Below are 25,134 nucleotides of genomic sequence, written 5' to 3' on the forward strand. Positions count from 1 at the left end.
GACAACACATGGCACCAGAAGTGAAATGCATTGCGTGAAGTTACCATGAAATATTTGAGGGCTCCCAATCTTTTATCTCTCTCACCTAAGGCAACTGAGGAATGGAAGAGGGAGACGTTTGAGTACAGTGAGAAGGGAGAACACTGACATATGCACCCCTTGATTTCTCCTAGGGGCCCCTCCTTGCCCTCCACAGCACTGCAAATGCCCCTTTGTGCTAGTGGACAGAGAACGTTGGATGCAGCCCAATATTATAGACCTGGGTGTTTCCACAGTTGCCTTTTCTTTTGCGTTTCATTCACTGGTTTTTAAAGAGTACCCAGCACCATTGTTTTCATTTTTTTATTTTTCATTTAATTAAAAGTAACTGCATAACATTTTTAAAATCTCTACGCGATACAGTATACCATACTAACAAACAAACAAAATTATGACTTAAACCCCAATAAAATAGCAATATATAAAAACCAGTAAGAACAAATAAAAACAAGATGAAACAAAACACAAAAAACACATAGACACAAGTCCAATTTTATGGGGAAAGGAAAGCGCGGGCAAAAAGGCAAGTTTTTACAAGACATCTGAAACAAGTGATGGTGGCTTCTTGTCACAGGGGAGGTCAGTGCCGTAGCTATTGGGGGGGGGGCTGGCCAGGTTTGCTGCCCTGGGTGAAGCCTCCAGGGGGATGGCACTGAGCATGGGTAGGCAAACTAAGGCCCAGGGGCCGGATACGGCCCAATTGCCTTCTAAATCTGGCCCATGAACAGTCTTCGAATCAGCATGTTTTTACATGAGTAGAATGTGTCCTTTTATTTAAAATGCATCTCTGAGTTATTTGTGGGGCATAGGAATTCGTTCATTTCCCCCCCCCCCAAAAAAAAATATAGTCCGGCCCCCCACATGGTCTGAGGGACAGTGGACCGGCCAACTGCTGAAAATGTTTGCTGACCCCTGGCACTGAGGCTCCCAGCCTGTGTGTCTATATAGCCTATAGATTTCAGAACTGTTTTATTTTTTCTTTTGCTATCGGTATATATTGAGATTATTTTTATGTGTGTTTTATGTGTATTTGTATATGTGTATTGTTTTTGTTCCTTATGCTGAAAATAATAAAAATCTTATAAAAAAAATAAAAAAAGAGATTAAAAGTAATTTCACACACACACACAAACACTTTCAATGCGGCACCACAGAAATTCTGAAAGAACATTTTGCGATGTAGCACATTCAATCATACTGATGGCGTCGTTTCAGTCTGCAGTCTATGCCATCGTAAGGCCTCAGGGTGCCAGCATCCCGAACCCTGAAGCTCTGTGGCTGAACCAGCTGGAATTCAAACCTCTGCAGAAATTTGGCCATGACTACTTGGGCCTCCATCTGTTACAAAAACAAAACAGCGAGTGGGTACTAAGCATATGGACAAAGAGGACATAAGATCGCCAGCTGTAGAAAAAGGGCACGTGCTCCAGCTAGTATATTGATAAAAGTATGGTAGGTGGGTGTCAGCACAAAATGGCTGCCATAGGCAACAGGAAAAAAACAGGTGCCAGTACTCCACACCAGTGACTGCTGTAACACACAAAAAAACCAAACCTGGGCTGGATCTACAATGACCTGTTTAACGTTATTAGAACGATATTAGATATGTTGTTCTGAAACATCACAGGGCATACTTGTTCATTAAAGCATTTTTTTTACCTTCTTGGTCCCCACCCGCCCACCCGCCCGTCAAAATGCTGTCTCCCTGCTGCTGGTTGCTCTGCATCACCCTCTGCTGTCACGTTTAAATAACACATTATGAACGTTAAAGGGATGCAGGTGGCGCTGTGGTCTAAACTACTGAGCCTCTTGGTCATGCCAATCAGAAGGTCAGCGGTTCGAATCCCCGCGACGGGGTGAGCTCCCGTTGCTCTGTTGCAGCTCCTGCCAACCTAGCAGTTCAAAAGCACACCAGTGCAAGTAGATAAATAGGTACCGCTGTGGCAGGAAGGTAAACGGGTGTTTCCGTGAGCTCTGGTTTCTGTAACTGTGTTCTGTTGTGCCAGAAGCGGTTTAGTCCTGCTGGCCACATGACCCAGATAGCTGTCTGTGGACAAATGCTGGCTCCCTCGGTCTGAAAGCAAGATGAGCGCCGCAACCCCATAGTCGCCTTTGACTGGACTTATCCGGTAACTGTCCAGGGGTCCTTTACCTTTACCTTTTTTATGAACATTAAAAGTAGGATTTCATGTGTTCATATACATTATGAAAACCATTCCATACCCCTTCCTTAATGTGATAAACCATGAATATGGATCCATCCCTGGTGTGGGATGTCTTAGAGTAGGAGTCCCCAAACTAAGGCCCGGGGGCCGGATGTGGCCCAATTGCCTTCTAAATGTGGCCCGCGGATGGTCTGGGAATCAGCATGTTTTTACATGAGTAGAACGTGTCCTTTGATTTAAAATGCATCTCTGGGTTGTTTGTAGGGCCTGCCTGGTGTTTTTACATGAGTAGAATGTGTGCTTTTATTTAAAATGCACCTCTGGGTTATTTGTGGGGCATAGGAATTTGTTCATTTTTATTTTTCAAAATATAGTCCGCCCCCCCCACAAGGTCTGAGGGACAGTGGACCGGCCCCCTGCTGAAAAAGTTTGCTGACCCCTGTCTTAGAGGGACTCTGTGCAGTTGGAAAATCTGCTGCTATAAACCCCTGTTATACCATCACATACCCTACCATTTCCGTTATAAATTTAACACAGCCCCCAATACGCTGCAGACACTGGACAGATTGCACCGAAGAAGAAGAAGATGATGAGTTTGGATTTGATATCCCGCTTTATCACTACCCGAAGGAGTCTCAAAGCGGCTGACATTCTCCTTCCCCTTCCTCCCCAACAACAAACACTCTGTGAGGTGAGTGGGGCTGAGAGACTTCAGAGAAGTGTGACTAGCCCAAGGTCACCCAGCAGCTGCATGTGGAGGAGGGGAGACACGAACCCGGTTCCCCAGATTAGGAGTCTACCACTCTTAACCACTACACCACACTACACCACCGAATGCCTTAAATGCCCCTTTAAGAGTAATTGTCTTGCTTACCATTGCAAATTTCTGTCCAATACAGGAACGAGGACCCAAGGAAAATGGAAAATAGCAATAGTAAGGCCTAAAACAAGAATAATGATAAAAGAAAGTAGCTTAAGGTGGTTTTGTTGACATGTCCTGTGTAGGTGTTGGGATTCCTTTGTATTTAATAGCAGCTTGGTCTGCAGAGATTAGGATGGAAAAATACTTATTTGTATGCTGTAAAGTGTTCCTTGTGCTAATTTCTCCAGATCTAGGTGCTGTTGAAGACTTCAGAGAAGCCTCGACTTTCTATATCTGCTCACTTTGCAACTTTAGTAAGAGTTGCACTAACTGGTATCTCTTAAGATGTTGTGAAACTCAAGGAGATGTCAGAAACATCTGACATTTAAATCTAAATATTAAAGCCAATGAAGTACTGTCAGTAAATGCACACATGCCATACAAGCACAGGACATTTAAAGAAGCCTTAGGTCATGAACATTTCTGACATTTTCATCCAAGCCTCCTGAAATCCTAAGAATTAGCAGTAAATGCCAACATTCACCAGGCTCCCAGTATTTACAACGAAATGCATTATCATTTATTGAATATATTAATAGGCGGCTCTTTGCCAAACCCACAGGGCAATTTGCAATGCAGGTAACATTGAAGCAACCAAAAAAATCTCCCAAAAAACCGCCAAAAATCTAATTCTTAGGGTTTTAGGAGGCCTGGTAGGAAATGTCAGAAATGTTCATGACGTATGGCTTCTTTCTGTTGTATATGAGCTTAAAGCTGAAATAAAGTGATTGATTGATAACGCTTCTTTCAATGACCTGTACAGGAATCAGTAAGCCCTTCTTGCAGATCTCAAAGACTGGGCTGGCTGCTGCTAGCCTAGCTCTCACATAATACTAAGCCATGGTTTGCTTAACAAATCGTGAGTTGATTGTGAGTTGTTCTGCAGATAAACAAACCTTGGTTCAGTTAGTCTTCCAGCTGCTCTTGCCTTGCACCTTTGTAGCTTAGTAAGTATGTGAGGTGGGTTCACACTTAATGCAAAGCAGCAGTTAAAACAAATTAAGATTTAGTTGCAGGTAGGTAGCCGTGTTGCTCTGCCATAGTCAAAATAAATAAATAAATAAATAAATAAATAAATCCTTCCAGTAGCACCTTAGAGACCAACTAAGTTTGTTCTTCACCAGATGGGCAACATCGAAATCAGATTGATTATATTCTCTGCAGCCAAAGATGGAGAAGCTCTATACACTCAGCAAAAACAAGACCTGGAGCTGACTGTGGCTCAGATCATCAGCTTCTTATAGCAAAATTCCAGCTTAAACTGAAGAAAGTAGGAAAAACCACTGGGCCAGTAAGATTCAATCTAAATCAAATTCCTTATGAATACACAGTTGAAGTGAAGAACAGGTTCAAGGATTTAGATTTGGTGGATAGAGTACCTGAAGAACTGTGGATGGAGGCTCGTAACATTATACAGGAGACAGCAACGAAAACCATCCCAATGAAAAAGAAATGCAAGAAAGCAAAGTGGCTGACCAATGAGGCCTTACAAATAGCGGGGGAGAGAAGACAAGCAAAATGCGAAGGAGATCGTGAAAGATACAGGAAATTGAATGCAGATTTCCAAAGAATAGCAAGGAGAGACAAGAGGGCCTTTCTAAACGAGCAATGCAAAGAAATAGAGGAAAACAACAGAATGGGAAAAACCAGAGATTTATTCAAGAAAATTGGAGATATGAAAGGAACATTTCGTACAAAGATTACCACAATTAAGGACAAAAGTGGAAAGGACCTAACAGAAGCAGAAGACATCAAGAAGAGGTGGCAAGAATACACAGAGGAATTATACCAGAAAGATATGGAGGTCTCATACACCCCAGGAAATGTGGTTGCTGACCTTGAGCCAGACATCCTGGAGAGTGAAGTCAAATGGGCCTTAGAAAGCCTTGCTAACAACAAGGCCAGTGGAAGTGATGATATTCCAGCTGAACTATTTAAAATTTTAAAAGAGGATGCTGTTAAGGTGCTGCACTCAATATGCCAGCAAGTTTGGAAAACTCAGCAGTGGCCAGAGGATTGGAGAAGATCAGTCTACATCCCAATCCCAAAGAAGGGCAGTGCCAAAGAATGCTCCAACTACCGCACAATTGCACTCATTTCACACGCTAGCAAGGTTATGCTTAAAATTCTACAAGGCAGGCTTAAGCAGTATGTGGACCGAGAACTCCCAGAAGTGCAAGCTGGATTTCGAAGGGGCAGAGGAACCAGAGACCAAATTGCAAACATGCGCTGGATTATGGAGAAAGCCAGAGAGTTCCAGAAAAACATCTACTTCTGCTTCATTGATTATGCAAAAGCATTTGACTGTGTCGACCACAGCAAACTATGGCAAGTTCTTAAAGAAATGGGAGTGCCGGATCACCTCATTTGCCTCCTGAGAAATCTCTATGTGGGACAAGAAGCTACAGTTAGAACTGGATATGGAACAACTGATTGGTTCAAAATTGGGAAAGGAGTACGACAAGGCTGTATATTGTCTCCCTGCTTATTTAACTTATATGCAGAATACATCATGCGAAAGGCTGGACTGGATGAATCCCCAACCGGAATTAAGATTGCCGGAAAAAATATCAACAACCTCAGATATGCTGATGATACTACCTTGATGGCAGAAAGTGAGGAAGAATTGAAGAACCTTTTAATGAGGGTGAAAGAAGAGAGCGCAAAATATGGTCTGAAGCTCAACATCAAAAAAACTAAGATCATGGCCACTGGTCCCATCACCTCCTGGCAAATAGAAGGGGAAGAAATGGAGGCAGTGAGAGATTTCACTTTCTTGGGTTCCATGATCACTGCAGATGGTGACAGCAGTCACGAAATCAGAAGACGCCTGCTTCTTGGGAGAAAAGCAATGACAAACCTAGACAGCATCTTAAAAAGCAAAGACATCACCTCGCCGACAAAAGTCCGTATAGTTAAAGCTATGGTTTTCCCAGTAGTAATGTACGGAAGTGAGAGCTGGACCATAAAGAAGGCTGATCGCCGTAGAATTGATGCTTTTGAATTATGGTGCTGGAGGAGACTCTTGAGAGTCCCGTGGACTGCAAGAAGATCAAACCTATCCATTCTCAAAGAAATCAGCCCTGAGTACTCACTAGAAGGACAGATCCTGAAGTTGAGGCTCCAGTACTTTGGCCACCTCATGAGAAGAGAAGACTCCCTAGAAAAGACCCTGATGTTGGGAAAGATGGAGGGCACAAGGAGAAGGGGACGACAGAGGATGAGATGGTTGGACAGTGTTCTTGAAGCTACTAACATGAGTTTGGCCAAACTGCGAGAGGCAGTGAAGGATAGGCGTGCCTGGCGTACTCTGGTCCATGGGGTCACGAAGAGTCGGACACGACTGAACGACTGAACAACAACAAAGTTTGTTCTTGGTATGAGCTTTCGTCTGAAGAAGTGTGCATGCACACGAAAGCTCATACCAAGAACAAACTTAGTTGGTCTCTAAGGTGCTACTGGAAGGATTATTTATTTATTTGTTTGTTTGTTTTAAATTAAGATTTGTAAACCAACAACAAAATCTGGGTTTCTTAGTAGTAAACACACCATGGTAAAAATAAACAATATAGCACATTCACCTTGGCTGGTCTTTCTTAAAACGGTCAGGGTCAAAGACAAGTGGATCATGGAAAAAATTTCCCATACGTCCCATGACATAGGTGCAGAACTGCAAAGAGGAGAGGCAAACTTCAAAAAGAGGCAAATTGCATAGTTGGTTGCAATGTTTTCATTACAGCCTGACGTATTTCCCAAGGCATTCATCTTTGAGCTCATACTGCTCAAATCACATCCGTGGCATTTGCTGGATGCGTTTTCTCTTTGTTGAATCCTGGCAAAGATCCATTCATGATGCTGGGAAAGCCTGCCGGAGCAAAAAATGTCATCAATTGTTTCCCAAAAGGGGAGGTAGTGGGTGTTCGTTGTATCACGACAGGAACACTATTCCACAAAACAAGGGTAGCCACAGTGAAAGGCCTGCTCCAAGTTACTGTGGAACAGGTTTCTAAGATCTTTGAAACTTCATAGAATTACAGAGTTGGAAGAGACAAAGAGGGTGACGCAGAAATCTTTTGCCCAATGTGGGGCTAAAACCCATGGCCATGAGATTAAGAGCCTCATGCTCCAACTTGCAAGAGAATCTTTCCAGCAGACCACAGTGACTACAGTTAATGCCCAATAAGTGCAATATTTCCATAACAGTTATCACCTTTCTACCGAGATATGACATACATATATCCTAAGAATAAAATGGGACTGTTGTCCCATTCTAAAAATCTAGACTAAAACAGAATAGCAACAGCGAAGCCATTACTATTCAAACCTAAAGCCATAATACCACATGCAGTTTCAATCAATCCATTACAAGACTTGTGGGACAGAAAAGTTGTAAGCTGGCATTTGAGATTACCGGTGAAGATGCCTCACAAATGTTTTTAGGGAGGTTACTGCAAAGGAGCACTACCACCAAAGAGGTCATCTCTCTGTTAGCCACCTGCCTTGCATTGCACCACCAGAATGGAACATCTGGAACTGGGTCTCATAAGAGGATGTGAAAGGATGGGCAGGTTAAATATGGAATGAGGCAATCCTCTAGGTATGCCAATCCACATAATAACTTTCAAGCAGGGATCTGTGGTCCTTCAAATGTTCATGGGCTACTCCAATCATCCCTAGCTACTAGGCCTAGTTGGTTGGATCTAATGGGAGATGGGAGTCCAATAACATCTCCCATCATTTGGCCCGAACTGATAACCAGTGTTCTCTTAATACAGAGAAGGTATCAGTGATAACATCAGAGGTTTGGTGTTGAAGGCCATTGTGTTTGAGATAACCACTCATGGCCATCCATTCAACAGACTCACAATCAGGGTGGTGTTTTCTGGAATTCTGATTCCTTCAATGACGTTTTCCTTTCCCGACAAGCGCAGAGTGGCTGCAGCCGGCGGATACAACCGCATGACTTCTTTGAGAACCTGAGAGGTTGAAAATTTATTTATTTATTTATTTATAAGACATACCGGTACTTTATTTATAAGACATTTTGTTTTGTTTCGTTTGGAAATCAAAGTGGTTTACAAAACTTAAAGCAATAAAAATTCAAAAAATTAACACGGATTACCAGATGACTACTACGGAACATGCTTTTCTTAATTGTCTGCTTAACTACCTGGTGGCCAGACCCAGTGTGTATTTACCAGGGTTTGCCAAACTTAGGTTTCCAGCTGTTTTTGGACTACAATTTCCATCATCCCTAACCACTGGTTCTGCTAGCGAGGGATGATGGGAGTTGTAATCCAAAAACAGCTGGAGACCCAAGTTTGGGAAACTGTGATTTAAACTATGTGCTAGACCTTGTTAATCCTTTAATTAAGCCAAGCGTAAAAGCAGGCAATTTCCTTTGGAGTGTTAGCCTGGGGATGGGCCATTTAGGTGACACAAAGGATGAAAAGGCAAATCTCATTTGCAGGTGTGTGGGTTTGGTCCCTCCCTCAACAGAGGGTTTAGTTTAAAAGACAATGCCAGTATTTTAGGGGAAGTTAGAGTTTAGAATGGCAGTAAGGAGTAAAGGAGCAGAGTTCATAAGCAGTGCGCTGGTGAGAGAGTCAAATCAGGATGCTGATGTCTGTTTTGAATCCAATGCTGTAATGCTGGAACCCCCCCCCCGGTGGACTCAGGTTGTATATTTGTGTAAATAAACCACATATCACAATAACGCCACAGTTTCCGCTGTGCCTCATTGTGCAAAAGACACTGGGTCAAAGAGCGCCTGCAACCCTTGGAATCTCACACTGATCAATGGAGCTAGGAGTGGTGTGGAACAATATATGCATCTCAACTTTCCATCTCAGTCACACCTTGAATGTGGCTTGGTAGCAAATTGGCAACCAGTGTAACTCCTTGAACAAAGGTGTAACATGCTTGTGATAGGCCACTACATTCAGCAACCTAACTGTCCAATTCTGCACCAGTTCCCAGGCCAGCCTCAAGGATAGCCCCACATAGGCATGTTGAAAATTTTGACTAATAAGAAGTATCACATTGTGTTAACATTGCTGCTCAGATTTCACACAACACTTACAAGTTCTTACAAGGTTTCTCTGCAAGAATCCTGGAACATCTTCCTTACCATATTTGAGATACCTTTTGCTTAGAAAGATACCAAGAACTATGCTTTAAGTTTCATATGGAAACCAATGTGTTATTCTTACCAGCTGCGCTAAGGCACAGCAAGGACTATGCAGAAGAGCTCTAGGTTATCTGTGGCTTTGTTCTTCACGTGTACCTGTGATAAGTATTTGAGATTCCCAAGATCTTCGTAGACAACATCTCTGTTCATACCAATGACCTTGTCTACTTCCTCCTGAAGCCTAAGAAGCAAAAACAGGAGAAGCTTTAGTCAAATAATAACCACTGATCATTTCTGCTAAAAGGTAAGATTTCTGTATTTGAAAAGATCAGGATTTATTGTCCTTATATTGGCAAAATGATCAATGTTTCCACTGTGAAAGGACTGAGGTCCAAGGGACTACACTTAAGGTGAAAACACAGCTTACATTTGTAGAGTGGTAGAGTCATTTTGGAAGATCCCCTAGCAGATTCAGTAAAAACATATGTTTCACTGCCTGCTTGCAAGAGTTTAACTGGGAAAGAATGATTGTCAGATAGATAGACAGACAGACAGTCTAAAAATGAACTGGACTGCTGCATAATATTGGCTATGTCTTTTAAAAGAGACTACTCATATTTTCTTGCAATTGATATTATGGGCAGCTGTTCCTTTCTTACAATGAAAATATAAATTTGAAGGCAATAGACATTCATATAATCACGTGAACCAGATAGGCAAATGGTAACTGTGTTTTAAAAAATAAAGAACTACACAACTTTTAGAAGACATCTGAAGGCAGCCCTGTATTGGGAAGTTTTTAACGTCTTACATCTTATTTTTTTATATATTTTGCTGGAAGCAGCCCAGAGTGGCTGGGGATGATGATTATACTGTTTTGAGTATGCAAGGTCTTAGGGGTCATTTTTGTACAAATGGTCCGACCATCTTTTGGTACTTGCTCATATGGATAAAACCAAGCAATCCCAGATGCAACGTCAATAGCCATTCTCAAGACTATACAAGCTGGAAAAAGGTATTGTTGTTGTTGTTCAGTCGTTCAGTCGTGTCCGACTCTTCGTGACCCCATGGACCAGAGCACGCCAGGCACGCCTATCCTTCACTGCCTCTCACAGTTTGGCCAAACTCATGTTAGTAGCTTCGAGAACACTGTCCAACCATCTCATCCTCTGTCGTCCCCTTCTCCTTGTGCCCTCCATCTTTCCCAACATCAGGGTCTTTTCTAGGGAGTCTTCTCTTCTCATGAGGTGGCCAAAGTACTGGAGCCTCAACTTCAGGATCTGTCCTTCTAGTGAGCATTCAGGGCTGATTTCTTTGAGAATGGATAGGTTTGATCTTCTTGCAGTCCATGGGACTCTCAAGAGTCTCCTCCAGCACCATAATTCAAAAGCATCAATTCTTCGGCGATCAGCCTTCTTGATGGTCCAGCTCTCACTTCCGTACATTACTACTGGGAAGACCATAGCTTTAACTATACGGACCTTTGTCGGCAAGGTGATGTCTTTGCTTTTTAAGATGCTGTCTAGGTTTGTCATTGCTTTTCTCCCAAGAAGCAGGCGTCTTCTAATTTTGTGACTGCTGTCACCATCTGCAGTGATCATGGAACCCAAGAAAGTGAAATCTCTCACTGCCTCCATTTCTTCCCCCTCTATTTGCCAGGAGGTGATGGGACCAGTGGCCATGATCTTAGTTTTTTTGATGTTGAGCTTCAGACCATATCTTGCGCTTTCCTCTTTCACCCTCATTAAAAGGTTCTTTAATTCCTCCTCACTTTCTGCCATCAGGGTAGTATCATCAGCATATCTGAGGTTGTTGATATTTTTTCCGGCAATCTTAATTCCGGTTTGGGATTCATCCAGTCCAGCCTTTCGCATGATGAATTCTGCATATAAGTTAAATAAGCAGGGAGACAATATACAGCCTTCTCGTACTCCTTTCCCAATTTTGAACCAATCAGTTGTTCCATATCCAGTTCTAACTGTAGCTTCTTGTCCCCCATAGAGATTTCTCAGGAGACAAATGAGGTGATCCGGCACTCCCATTTCTTTAAGAAGAACAAGGTATTACTGTGATTAATTGCAGATGATGATAACCATGACCTGGTTCATACATTTCAGGTGTCCACATGAACAAGTATTTAAACATGGCCAGGACTGTTCCTATGCACAAAACAACAACAACAACAACAACAACAACAACAACAACAACATGGTTCCAGTTACAGGTAGGTAGCTGTGTTGGTCTGCCATAGTCAAAACAAAATAAAAAATAAAAAAATTCCTTCCAGTAGCACCTTAGAGACTAACTAAGTTTGTTCTTGGTATGAGCCTTCATGTGCATGCACACTTCTTCAGATAAGTGTGCATGCACACCTCTTCAGGTATCTGAAGAAGTGTGCATACACACGAAAGCTCATACCAAGAACAAACTTAGTTGGTCTCTAAGGTGCAACAGCATGGTGTGAACTATTCTCCTCTGCACAGCCCCACAAGTCAGAAACCTTTAAAAAAAAACAATAAAAAACCAGACATTGCAATCTGCTGAAACTATAATCACAGACAAGTTAAGGAAAAAATGAAAAGGAGACGAAGCAGACAAGGCTGTTTACCTACTTTGCAACAATCTCAGGGTGCCGCCCCAACTCCATTATGGTGAATGATAACATATTAGCAGTGGTTTCATGACCTGCAGGATAGAGAATCTAATTGGGTAGGGCAGGGAAATAGGAATAAAACTAAACACCACAATTTCAGAAACTTGAGTAGTTTGGTGTGGAAGTGTTCCACGCTATTTACCTCTCAAGTCTGCTATGTTCTGGCTATGTTGTAGCTGGAATAAAATGCTACTCTTCTGTTAAGAGCTTAGTGCACTCTTTGAAGCAGCTCTGCTTCTCCTTTAAGCAATAAGGCAGGTGGCAGCGTTGGTGGTGGGGGAGCCTCTCCAACTGTGGCCACCACCGTTCCCACACATTCGCTTAACAAATAAATGCAAAGAGTTTTGATTCCTGCTCATCAGCTGATGAGCAGGGATTAAACCCTCCTGCCTTGGCCTGCTTGATCCTGTTCCTTGCTAGGGTGCACAGCCAATGCAGGATATAATAACTCTGTCCTCCCAACCATCAGGTGATGTCACCAGTTAGGACAACTCATGGACAGATGGGCGCTTTCTGTGCAAAATGGCTGCACAGGCCAAATTAGACCACTTTGGTGGGTCAATATTGGCCTGTAGACCAAAGGTTCCCCATCTAGGGAAACTAGCTGCTCAATATAATCCAGCTAGTTCAATTGGGCTCAAGTGAATGTTTTATGAACTGCTTTGAGTGTGATGTGTCTGAAAAAGTAGCCCACAGATAGAGGGCCCACACTGCAGATGAAAAGGCAACTAATCTGCACATATGCATTGATTGAACATGTAAAAAGCCCATTTCTGCCTGCAGAACTTCCTCGGTCCATTGGGGGATGGTTGTATATTTAATTTCAAAAAGCAAAACATCTACCAACCTGCAAAGAAGAAGTTGACAAAATTGTCCAGCAAATTTTCTTCATCATAGTTCCCTTCCTGATCTGTCGAGACAGACAGTAAAGCACAAGGTTGAGACACCTCTTTGAAGGTGGGCAAATTCCAAGACATTCCAAAAATACAATGTAGATATTATGTAGATGGGGAGATGTGACCTCAATAGTCAAGCAAACGTCACAGGAGCCAAAAAATTACCCACAAGAAATACCAGAAGTATGCAATAAATAGTCCTGCTTATTAAGATCCAATATATCTGGATCCCAGTACCCTAGGGGCTACAGCAAAGCAACACCAGAACATTTCATAATTGGAACTGCTTAAGAGCGTAGGGCTTGCTGATCAGAAGGTCGGCGGTTTGAATCCCCACGACGGGGTGAGCTCCCGTTGCTCGGTCCCAGCTCCTGCCCACCTAGCAGTTCAAAAGCACATCAAAGTGCAAGTAGATAAATAGGTACTGTTCCGGCGGGAAGGTAAACGGTGTTTCCATGCGCTGCTCTGGTTCGCCAGAAGCGGCTTTGTCATGCTGGCCACATGACCAGGAAACCGTACGCTGGCTCCCTCGGCCATTAACGCGAGATGAGCGCCGCAACCCCAGAGTTGGGCACGACTGGACCTAATGGTCAGGGGTCCCTTTACCTTTAAGACTGTCTTACATTGTGTATATTACCTTGCATCTTCAGTATCTGAGTGAGAATATCCAATGGGATCTCTTCTCCATTCTCCATGGCCTTCTGCCTCTGGTCAATGCACTCCTTCCCAGTATTTCGCAGCAACCTTACGCTTTCCTGAATCTCTTTAACTACTTTCCTGTTCCAAGGCAAATACTGAACAAATAATAGGCATTGTTGTGAGAATGCCAGCATAAAACGCAAATGCAGCACAGGAAGAGTTCAGGGATTTTATTTAAATAAATAAATTACGAGTTGTGCATCTTTGTTTCTCAGTTTGTTCCTTTTACATGGTTTTGTATGTATTTTGGCATTTTATGAATGGCGGCTTGCTGCTATTTTTCTTGATTATAGTTTAGTAATGATTTATTGAAAGTGTTAAGATAGAATTTCTGGTTAATTATTATTTGCTCATGTTCAATTTTGTTGTTTACTATTATGGGATTATTGAATATTACTTTATTTGATATAAGTTGCTTATTTTCAAAGTTACGCTTTTATTATGACTTCTTTGTATTGGATCAGCTTGTGTGTGATCTCTGTTGCATGTCTTGTTGCCTTTTCAGCTTGTAAACTGCCTTGTGTATAGTGATATAGAAAGGGAGTGTACAAATTAAAAGTGAAATGAAAATAAATGAAGTGGCTGTCAGTTAAGAAGCAAAGGGAAGGTGTCATAGTGATACCGCCCAAGATACTAGGGTCCCAATGTCATGGTCCCCTTTTTGAGACTCCTGGAAATTACAATCACTCCTGCAAAATAAATTCAAACTCAGAATTTCACATACCCCCCTGAATTAGCTTGAGAGGCAATAACTTCAGCATCGGACAGGGAGAGTGTTTGAGAAAAGCCTGCACTGACCTCAAAAAAAGGAATGCGTGAAGTGCTCAATCCTTTTGTGACCATAAGTACAGCGCGGGGGAAAGGAGTCTGGTCATCATGCAGGGTCTTCAATTCTAGGCCAAAAGCCACCTGATGAACATGAAGAAAAATTAGAAGATTTGTCAAAGACTTGAGTGTTACTTATAGCTGCCAGTTCTCTTTCATGCCAACTGAGGCCATTACATTCCCTGATTTTGCAGAAGAGACAGGTGGTTCCATTTGCTAAGAGGAGGGCCTCCAAAGTTCAGGTTTTGAGCGATAATAAGCAATGACAAACCTAGACAGCATCTTAAAAAGCAAAGACATCACCTTGCCGACAAAGGTCCATATAGTTAAAGCTATGGTTTTCCCAGTAGTAATGTACGGAAGTGAGAGCTGGACCATAAAGAAGGCTGATCGCCGAAGAATTGATGCTTTTGAATTATGGTGCTGGAGGAGACTCTTGAGAGTCACATGGACTGCAAGAAGATCAAACCTATCCATTCTTAAAGAAATCAGCCCTGAGTGCTCACTGGAAGGGCAGATCCTGAAGTTGAGGCTCCAGTACTTTGGCCACCTCATGAGAAGGGAAGACTCCCTGGAAAAGACCCTGATGTTGGGAAAGATGGAGGGCACAAGGAGAAGGGGACGACAGAGGATGAGATGGTTGGACAGTGTTCTCGAAGCTACTAACATGAGTTTGGCCAAACTGCGAGAGGCAGTGAAGGATAGGCGTGCCTGGCGTGCTCTGGTCCATGGGGTCACGAAGAGTCGGACATGACTGAACGACTGAACAACAACCTAAACAATCTGGTGCCAGGATATCCAAATTCTCAGCCCTTTCCTCTTGCATTCCTTTATTAAACTTACACTTTGTGTTTGGCTGTGGCCCTGTGTGTCGGCATCTGCGTTAAGAGGCGTCCCCTGCTCCTTAATGGAAATGAGAAATTCACCTGGTGAGTACCTTTGCAATGATGTCCAACGTCACGCGTCTCAGCAGGCTCATCACATCCACTCCATTTGCTCCATTGCCTTTTTCCTCCAACACCTCCATAAGCTCTTCTGCTATGTCATTAAAAGTTCCCATCAACCCCTTCAAGTAACTGGGCAATCAAAAGAGTGATACAAATGTCAATGAAACAAAAATATAATCGCAAGCGGGAGCCATCCACTGCGAACAAAATGCATGCACAAGTTTTCCCCAAGCAAGCACATCTACATACTCCCCCCCCCCATATATGTACACATATGACACTCAACAGTACAAGCACACACATGCTAACACACTGTGCATTCTATACAAAACAGATCTGGTGAAGGGAATGAGAAGAAGGATGCCCCTTAGCCCTCCCCTCCACCATAGACCAATAGAATCATAGAATTGGATGGGGGCAATGCAGGAATCTCAGCTAAAGCATCCACAACAGATGGCCATCCAACCTCTGCTTAAACCCCCCCCCCCCCAGGAAGGAAAGTCCACCACCTCTTGTGGGAGTCTGTTCCACTGCTTATAACAGGTCTTACTGTCAGAAAGTTCTTCCTGCTGTTTAGTTGGAATATCCCTTTCTTGTAACTTAAAGCCATTGGTTAGGGTCTTACCCTCCAGAGCAGGATAATTTATATACCGAGAGCAGTGCTCGATTTATGTATGAGCTAAACAAGCTATAGCTTAGGGCCACACTCTCTTGGGGGCCCCCAAAAAATTAAAGGGGAAAAAACTGGATGTACATTTCCAAAACATAAGATTAAAAAACAAATAAGCTAAAACCTACATACAGCAACAGTGTTTTGTGTTGTGTAGGCTCCTATTTTGTTATGTGCAAATGGCTTTAGATACCTGTTAGGTCCATAAATTACCATATAGCATATATTCAACACAAAAAACAGTGACAATTTGTTGTTGACAAAGGACAGCTGGACATATAAAGGGCCCCATTACCTTCAGTAGCTTAGGGCCTCATCAAACCTAAATCCGGCCCTGACCAAAATACACATTCCTGAGCCTTTTCCCTGCCACTGATTTGTAGCTCATAAGAGTTTTTCACAAGGTGTGTGTGGGGAGACAAAAAAAATGCCACTCCTCCATCCTACACTGTGCAATTAATTGCTAACAATCCTGAAACTGAGACTAGTAAATCTGAGCACTTTAGAGATTTAGGGGTAGGGAGAGAAGAGAATAGCTCTAATATCTCCCTCCATTCATAATAAACTGAGAGTTGCTCAGGCAACTCAATTCCCTCCTCCTTTTTCAACAATCAGCACTCAACACATTTCATAGAATCATGGAATTGTAGAGTTGGAAGGGACCCTCAAGAGTCATCTAGTCCAACTCCCTGGAATGGAGGAAATGCATTTAATTGTTCCTAGCAACTCACTGGTACTTAATAAGCCATTTCTTGGTTTTATTTGTTTCTCAGTTAACAAAGTAATATATTCCTGCATTATCAGGGGAGTCTCGCGTAGATGCAGAATGTGCTACCTTTGTTTCGGTTGGCCCTCTCGCTTCCAGACTATTGGTATAAGTCCACCTGTGTTTGGCATTATAGGGAATTATGGTCACTTAATTTTAGGAAGCGTTTCAGACAGGGACTGTGCAGTGGGTCCTGAGCCAAGCCTTCCGGGTTCAAGCTTCATACATGGAAACAAACAAGAGAGACGATCAAGCAGAGACACAAAAGCTGCAAACAGAACTGCACAATCCATAACGTCTACAGAGTTTTAGAAGGCCCTCAGCACTTTAAGAAGAATTATGACAGCACTATCAACACATTGAGGCATGGACGCAGAGGGTACTTTATTACAGTGTACATTTTGGAACTCCCTTCCGTTACGGATTAGACAGGTGCCGCCCATATTGCCTAAAAGGACATTTTAATTTGATCTTTTTCTCTCAGTGCTGATTTGAAGTTGTTCTTAATAATGAAATAGCTTTACCGTATAAAATAGTTTTAACTTATGAAATAGTTTTAACTGCTTTTATACACTGAATTGTTGCAATTGCTTTTATGGTTAATTTGGGACACAATTCATAAATGGAATGAAATAAATAAAGCTTATGAGGGGAGCATGTTCCAGGGAACCACCCTGTGAAGAGGCTGCTCTTTCATAAAACTGTGCTATAACTCTTGCACATTTGCATGACACAGCATCAACCGAAATGATTCATTTCCAGAAAACATGCATTGGGTCTGTTTTTTCCTCCGGCAGTCACTTCCACTGAAGTGATTCACTGGGACCATTTGCAATAGATAGCCCTCGGTTTTCAGTTACGCCAACTTTAGAATAAAATTAATCTTGATCCACATAGTACATTCTACCCTTATTTTACACAAGTCAACAAACACAGCTTTTGGAGTGCCACTGCGACCGTCTGCTGCTTTCCCCCCTCAGAACTGGCCCACCCTGTGCTTGGTTTGGATCCCAGTCAGCATGTAATTACAAGGAAGTAACAAAAAATATTCCCATGAAATGAAAAGAGGTGTTAAAAGACACCTTCTTAAAAGAAACCAGAAGCCTTCCTTTTGGGAATTATAGGGGATGAAATCCCCCAAAAGGACAGTATTTTCTTTTTGTATGCCACGACAGCAGCTAGACTACTAATCGCAAAGAACTGGAAGAACCAGGAAGTACCAATGGTGGAAGACTGGCAATTCAAAATGATAAGGCTTTATGTAACTTGCCAAGATGACAGCGAGACTGTGTGACCAGAGGGAGGAAACGGTGTAGGAAGATTGGAATAAATTTAAAGTTTATTTGAAGAAATATTGTAATGTTTGATTTAGCTGAAATTCTAGAGAAGTATTTAGAGGTTCCTAGCAGAATATGGAGTAAAAATGATATTAATTAGTATATAAAGGAAAATATGTGATAAATGAAAGGATGTGGGAACTGCTTAAGGAGGATTGACAATGAAAACCAGAAAGGGGAGATTGGGGGAAGCCCACCCAACGATGTTTAGGGAAAAAGTGAAAGTGAAGTAAGAATCGTATGTATTTTGTGTGTCTTTTTTGTTTGTGTTTTATGTGTATATTTGGGAAAAGGAATTAAAACATTTTTTTAAAAAAAAAAAGTGACAAAAAACGTTCCTGGACATTGTCACAAGGAATGAAGGAACACTGAACCGAAGGGGAGATTTGCTTCTCAGTATGCCCATTCAGAATGGGCTGTACGTTTAGCAAGGCAGATTGAGGCCAACGGAATCTCCTGAGGAGAAACAGCCAGCCTATTTCAAACAACTGTTTTAGCCTCACCTTGGCTTGAAGGCCGGGTCCATGATTCTCCTCTGGTTGTGCCAATGGTTGTAGTCAAGAGCAGCCGTCAAGCCCTGCCCTAGAAATCTGAAAAGGGCAGCAACAGAAAAATAGCATTTATGCCTGGTTCAGAGGTCCCTCTAGCCCTCTGGGAATGCTCTAATTTGCTTCTAAAGGCCATAGGTTGTTTGTTTTTTTGCTAACCATAGTTTGAGGTGATGCCCAAATTGAACAAACAATCTTTTTAACTTGGTTCTTTAAAAAAAAAACAATTCTTTTTTATACATTTCACTGATTTTACAATCATTTTGACATTTCAAAACTTGACTTCCTTCCCCCTCTTTCTGCGGTTCCTTAAATTTATTTTTGATATCTTCTGTATATCCAAATTAACTTAATTTGCTCATTTATTCATCTTCTTTAAATATGTACTCTTATGAAACGGCATGTTATTGCAATAATCCTGCCAAAGTTTTTATCTGTTTGCAATTTATCTGTTTATATTCTTTAAACCATTTCCATTCTTTTATAAAAAAGTTTGTTATCTTGATTTCTTATTCTTCCGGTAAGTTTCACCATTTCTGCATATTCCATAAGTTTTTGTACCCATTCTTCCTTTGCTGGGACTTTTTAAAACTTGGTTCTCATAGATATTCAAGGTGTGTATGAGGATGATAAACACGCCGTCGCCACAGGCTCATGTTGGCTTGCCTTCCCACTTCCTAGTAATTTTTATAGCAGCCTGATACAGTATCTGAATTAAGCAGGAGTGCTTCGTGTTAACCTCGTGCCAGTAACTTTGACTCACTTTCTGAAAAGGGATAGCCTTGGCTGATTACTGGATTGTTTTACCCCACACATCATATGTTACTTAGATTCATATTAGCTTACCTTACGCCATACATATCATGAAGACCACGGTATACCATGGGGTCCTTTGTGTATTCTGGTGATGTCAAGTACACCTAAGATGAAATCTGTTCAGTCAATGTTCAAATACGTCCCTTTAATGTTATCTAAAGTACCGTATTTTTCGCTCCAGAAAACGCACTTTTTCCCTCCTAAAAAGTAAGGGGAAATATCTGTGCGTCTTATGGAGCGAATGGTGGTCCCTGGAGCTGAATTGCCCAGGGGCCAAAAGAGGATCATGCTTTTTATTTTACAAAGAGAAAAGGGGGTGTTGAAAGGACCCTGCTCAGCAGCTGATCAGCAAGAGATCGGGAGAGAGATAAGAGTCCCCGGCTCCCTTTCAGCCCCGCCCTCCTTTGTTGAATATGCTGCAGAGGGAGGTTGTTTGTTTCCCCAGTGACATGTGACTGGCTGATTAGATTATCTGTCTGGAAACTGTAGAAAAGGCTCCCTTTCCTTTAGAAGATGCAGAAATGTGAGTTCAACCCGATAAAAATGGGGCTTTTCCTCTTTGCTTTTCCCCATTTGGAGAAGGAGCTGCAAAACTTTTAGCTGATCCTCAAAAAACAGGGCTTTTAGAGGAGGAAAACTAGAAAAATATTTTTTTCCTTGTTTCCTCCTCTAAAAATGAGGTGCGCCCTATGGTCCGGTGCACCCTATGGCGCGAAAAATACGGTACTATCACGCATACAACAAATTTGGAAAAAGTGATATAGATTTTCAAGGCAATATTTTTAAAACCCCCACACATTTAGTGTCAAGAATGCTAGCTAGTCTAGAATGTTTAGCTTCTGTTGGAGTCAGGGTTGATGCAATCCCATCTAGATTAGCTTTGAAGCGGCCAAGCTGTGGCTCCCCAGAGGTTGTTGGACTCCAGCTCCCATTAGCGCCAGCCAGCATGGCATTGGTCTTCCAGATACTACCATTTCAGAGAGAGGAACGCACTTCCTATTTAGGTTACATGCAATATTATTGTATTGCTGTATTATTGTATTGTACAGGTGGCAACCATTTTAGGCACGGGCAATTGACATGCAACCGTTGATGTGCGGGTTGTTTTGGACCCGGAAGAGGGAGGAATGGGGACACAATAGGACATGCTTCTGTGTGCTCAGCCAATGCACACTTTGACCTGGAATGCAACCCCCATGGAAATAGGGGATTTGCTTGTATTTTATTGGGAAACACTTGCCTGTCAGGGCTCCAATTGGAGAACAGCCTTTACCAAAGGTGTCATGGGCATTGAAGACACTTGAACTCAGGACGCAAGGGAGAAATGTGCCAAGAGGAAGGCACGCTTGGCAAATCCACACCGTGATCAACTCCCGCCCAGAAACCAATGTCCCCACTGTGGAAGGATGTGTGAATCCAGAACTGGCCTCCACAGTCACTTACGGACTCATTGTTAAAACCATGTTTGTGGAAGACAATCTTACTCGGCTATGAGTGATCGCCAAAGATTGCATCGCATTAAAATACAAAATACTGTAGTTATTTTTAGGATAGTGAGGGCCTAAACTGGAAGCACTTTCACTGAACTTAGTCAAAACACACCTATTCCTCTCCTGTGGAGACGTACTTGTAGATTGTTCTACAAGTTTAAAGCAGACGTTGTACACAATTCTGACTAGTTGATGTCCCCCCACACACACACTCAAAAGATCCAGCAACCCCTAGAATAATTTTGAATTGTATAAAAATGTTACTTAAAAAAATGAAAACACAATTAAAATGTTCGTGCTGTGCTTTAAAAACATTTTTTGGCCTTTTTTATTTAAAAAAAACAGGGGACAGCCTGACTGAAGCATGTGAGGAATGGACAATTCCATTAGCCAAAATAGCATTTGATTTGCTCATTTGCACGTCTGCCGTTTCAGTTGTGAAAATGGGCTCCGTTTTCTCTTTTTATACTAAGTTCGCATTCAGTCTTGGGAGGGATAGGATGTTTCACAGCGTACCTTTACTCCTTCAGGGGCCGTTACTAATAATGCAACTTTGTGAAAGGCATTTAAACGCAGGACTGGTCCATATTCCTCAGCCCTATGAAGACAAAAAGTGACCATTGAATAATAACCCAGGGGATGCGCTCCTGCTGCCATCACCACCAGAGGAGAGGAGAGAAGCAGCTGCTGTGGCTTCCAAGTTCTAGCAAGATTGTGCAACAGGGGACTCTTGCAAGAACCCAGGAGCCTCAGTTGCGCAACGCCAGTAAAGAGAGGCTTCGGCTGGGGCAACAAGGGAATGTGGGCAGTGGGCAGCTCATGCATAGGGCAGTGCCTTCCCCTTTCCCATCAGGAAGCAAAATTGAACAGTCCGTGGTCCACCCCTGAGCGTGTGAGTTGTCAGACTGTGTGCTACATGGTGTCTTATATGGTTTACCATGTACTTACGTATCTGCGCACAGCCAAGATGCAGACATGCAAGCACTAATGAGAGGTTTAGCTTTTAACTGTAAAGGCTCAGGGGAGGATCCTGAATAGCAATTCTAGTGCATCTAACAACATATTTAAAAAGCACCCCCCAAAAGCAAACAGGAAATTGGAAACTAAGAAGAGGGGCTGGAAAAATAAATCAGCCAGCAGTCTTAAGCACATTGGTCTATAAACAGTAAATGCAGTGCACAGCCTCTCATTTCAAGCCGTCTGAATATGCAAAGTAACTTACCACTGCTTAAAGAGATCTAAATAAACTTCCTGCTTTTTAATCATTCCCCAAACGAGTGGCAGGTGACCGAAGAAAAAGCTGCAACGGTAAGAAAAGTCAAGCATGACTTGATGGAAACCTCCGGGGCTCCTTACAGGAGTCGAACACCAAGGAAAAAAGAAAGCAGGAATTTCACAGTAAAATGCATGTCTTATAACAAGGAACATGATGATCCAGTTCCAAGGGAAGCGATATGCACACTGAGAAAGCCACAGCAAAGATATGTATCCCCAGGGGCCACCAAAACATCCACAAAAGAACATGTATCCCCAGAAACTATCAAAAGACTTAAAATGCATGCACACAGAGCGTGAGGAGGATGAATGGTGGGGGTTTTTTCCTCCTGTGCATTGCTGGGGTCATATGGTGTTTCCTGCTTGGCATGGGGTTGGACTGGATGGCCCTTGTGGTCTCTTCCAACTCTATGATTCTATGATTCACGCATGGGCTGGAGAAGTTCTGTGTCAGTAATCCTTGCAACAAACCAGTAGGGTAGGCCAGGACTCTTATTCTTTTATTGCAGATATGGGGCTGAGCCCGACAGAATAGTGACTGGCCCAAAAGCACCAGGAGAGAGTGTGGCTCCAGAACTTCCTAGCTTGTAGTTCACACTGTAAGTCACTATGCTTCACTAGTGACAGAAGACAGGGAAACAGGGCCGGCCCTAACATTAGGGTCATGGTCCACACCATGTGTTGAGCACACGTTGAAAGCGCATGGCTTCCTCCAAAGAATTCTGGGAACGCGCAGCTGCAATTCCCAGAACCCTTAACCAACTAGTTCCCATGGTTCTTTAGGGAAAGCCACATTCCTTAAATGCATGGTGCGGATGCGGCCACAATCCTGGAGGTGGGAAAGCCAACCTAAATAGACCCTCTCCAACACATACACACACAACTAGCCTAATGAAAATCCATCATGTTCTGTAGCCAGGGGTGTCAGCTGGCAAAGGAGGAAACTCTGGGGTGGGGAGAGTGGAATTGGCTGCCTGAGGAACCCTAAATAAGGGCACTCTTGTTGACCATTACCTCGCTGGTTGGGACTGACAGCAGCTGATGTCCAATAACATATGAAAACTGAAAATTGCTTAGGGTCTTGGTGAAACACTCAGTGGGGTTTTTTTTTAAAAAAAAAATTATGCCCATTGTAACCATTTAAATGCACTGTTCCTGGAAGTTGTACAACTTTCATTTGTACTTTTCTTGCTGCTTTTTACTGCTCATTTTATCGCATTGCAATCTGAAATGAAACTGTTGAAATAAAAAGGAGCCATGAAAGCACAGGTATAAACCGGTATGATCATTTTAACGCAGCCACACAACTGTCTGCAGACCACCTGAAGGAAGCTCACGACGGACCCCAATTGGGGAACTCCTCTAAGCTGCCCATCCACACAATGCGCCCTCTCTCCTCCCAGCGAGCATCTACCCCCTGCCGGTTCACTTACCTCGCCCTGGGGGGCCCGGGGATATGGTCGTATTTCATGTGGACTGATTTGATGTAGCAGCAATAAAACACAAAGACAGCGAGGAGGGCCACGAGCAGAGGGCGCAGCAAGCCCCAGATCACCGCCAGAGCCCCCATGGCAGCCGGGCAATTCCGAGAGCAGCCGCCTCAATACCGCCGCCCGATGCCCTCGCTCCTCTTTTGCTTTGGCAAGGACGCACGCTGGGCTGGAGCAGGAGGGTCCTGACGCAGACCCCCCTCAGCAAGCGCGGAACCGAAGGAAACGTCTCTTCTTGTCACCTGAAAAGGGAAGATTAAAGCCCGGGTGGCGCTTCGAGTAACATCCGGGGAAGCGAGATAGCAGTCGGCGGCTCGCGATTGGGAGAGCGGGAGAGCGCACTTTGGCGACTGAGCGCTGGCGCAGGCGGGCGATTGCATCAACCGGTTGCTCTTCTAAATTATTAGAGGGTTATAGAAACATTCTGCAACATTCTGTTTTTGTATTTTTAAAAAGGCGCTTCATACCTGTTGAGGTGGAGCTTATTAGCAAAGTTACTTAGGTTCAAAAGAAATGAAGATCAAGGAAGAGGAGGAAACCCCTCCCACTCCCACTTACTTACCTCAGAAATCATACTGTTTAGCAGCCTTCTCCAAGCCGGAGCCCTCCGGATGTTTCTGCACACTGCTGCAAATCCTGTCATTCCATAAACGTCAGCCATGCTGGCCGGGGCTGATGGAAGTTGTAGTCCAAAATATCTGGAGGGCAACAGCTGGTGGGAGGCTGCCTTATATGCTCATAGCAAACTTATTCTCTAAGGATGATGCCTTCTGTAGCTGAAAACGGTACCATCCACACACAAGATCATAGAATCATAGAGTTGGAACTTGGAAGAGACCACAAGGGCCATCCAGTCCAACCCCCTGCCAAGCAGGAAACACCATCAAAGCATTCCCGACAGATGGCTGTCAAGCCTCTGCTTAAAGACCTCCAAAGGAGACTCCACCACACTCCTTGGCAGCAAATTCCACTGTCCAACAGCTCTTACTGTCAGGAAGTTCTTCCTAATGTTTAGGTGGAATCTTCTTTCTTGTTGTTTGAATCCATTGCCCCGTGTCCGCTTCTCTGGAGCAGTAGAAAACAACCTTTCTCCCTCCTCTATATGACATCCTTTTTTATATTTGATCCAAGGTATCAGCAGGCCTCAAAACCCCAAGGTTTTCAGAAGTACATAAAACCAGCCCAATGCAATGCTGGCTGGGACTGGGATGGAAAATATGAGGCGGGATGATGTAGAGTATCTTGGCTGGTGGGTATTATCAATAGGAGCACCCCACGCTGCAATGGTGGCCAGATACAGAAGACAAGCTGCCCCTGCTGAAATTCCTTCTACACAGTTGTCACAGCTGCAAAGCCTCTGTCCTCCTTTGCATTTGGTCCCCCTAACTGCATTGTTTGGTTTCTGTCCAACTTGTTCCCCAGATTTCAAAACATCTTACTTAGTCTGCTAATAACTGGTGGTGAAC

General features: G+C 43.1%; 1 protein-coding gene across 4 annotated transcripts; it reads right to left on the minus strand.

Annotated features, from left to right (window-relative positions):
* Positions 1-1,158: 1,158 nt before the first annotated feature.
* LOC117041340 (cholesterol 24-hydroxylase-like) lies at positions 1,159-23,885 on the minus strand. 4 transcript variants are annotated; one of them, XM_033140031.1, is made up of 15 exons: positions 23,612-23,884; positions 22,126-22,203; positions 21,420-21,501; positions 19,444-19,517; positions 18,553-18,639; positions 15,267-15,405; positions 14,303-14,413; positions 13,443-13,599; positions 12,757-12,819; positions 11,869-11,941; positions 9,413-9,497; positions 7,992-8,102; positions 6,708-6,796; positions 3,079-3,145; positions 1,159-1,377 (listed from the first exon to the last, which is right to left on the minus strand). In XM_033140031.1, exons 1-15 carry the CDS (start codon positions 23,746-23,748, stop codon positions 1,228-1,230), a joined length of 1,503 nt encoding a protein of 500 aa, XP_032995922.1. In that variant the 5' UTR covers positions 23,749-23,884; the 3' UTR covers positions 1,159-1,227. The 4 variants fall into 4 exon arrangements, with proteins under 4 accessions (XP_032995922.1, XP_032995948.1, XP_032995939.1 ...); XM_033140048.1 differs by lacking the exon at positions 1,159-1,377 and adding an exon at positions 2,662-2,780 and having other exon boundaries at positions 3,040-3,145; positions 23,612-23,885; XM_033140040.1 differs by lacking the exon at positions 1,159-1,377 and adding an exon at positions 2,662-2,773 and having other exon boundaries at positions 3,033-3,145; positions 23,612-23,885.
* Positions 23,886-25,134: the final 1,249 nt, after the last annotated feature.

The sequence above is a fragment of the Lacerta agilis genome, chromosome 1, assembly GCF_009819535.1.
Source record: "Lacerta agilis isolate rLacAgi1 chromosome 1, rLacAgi1.pri, whole genome shotgun sequence".
NCBI lineage: Eukaryota > Metazoa > Chordata > Lepidosauria > Squamata > Lacertidae > Lacerta > Lacerta agilis.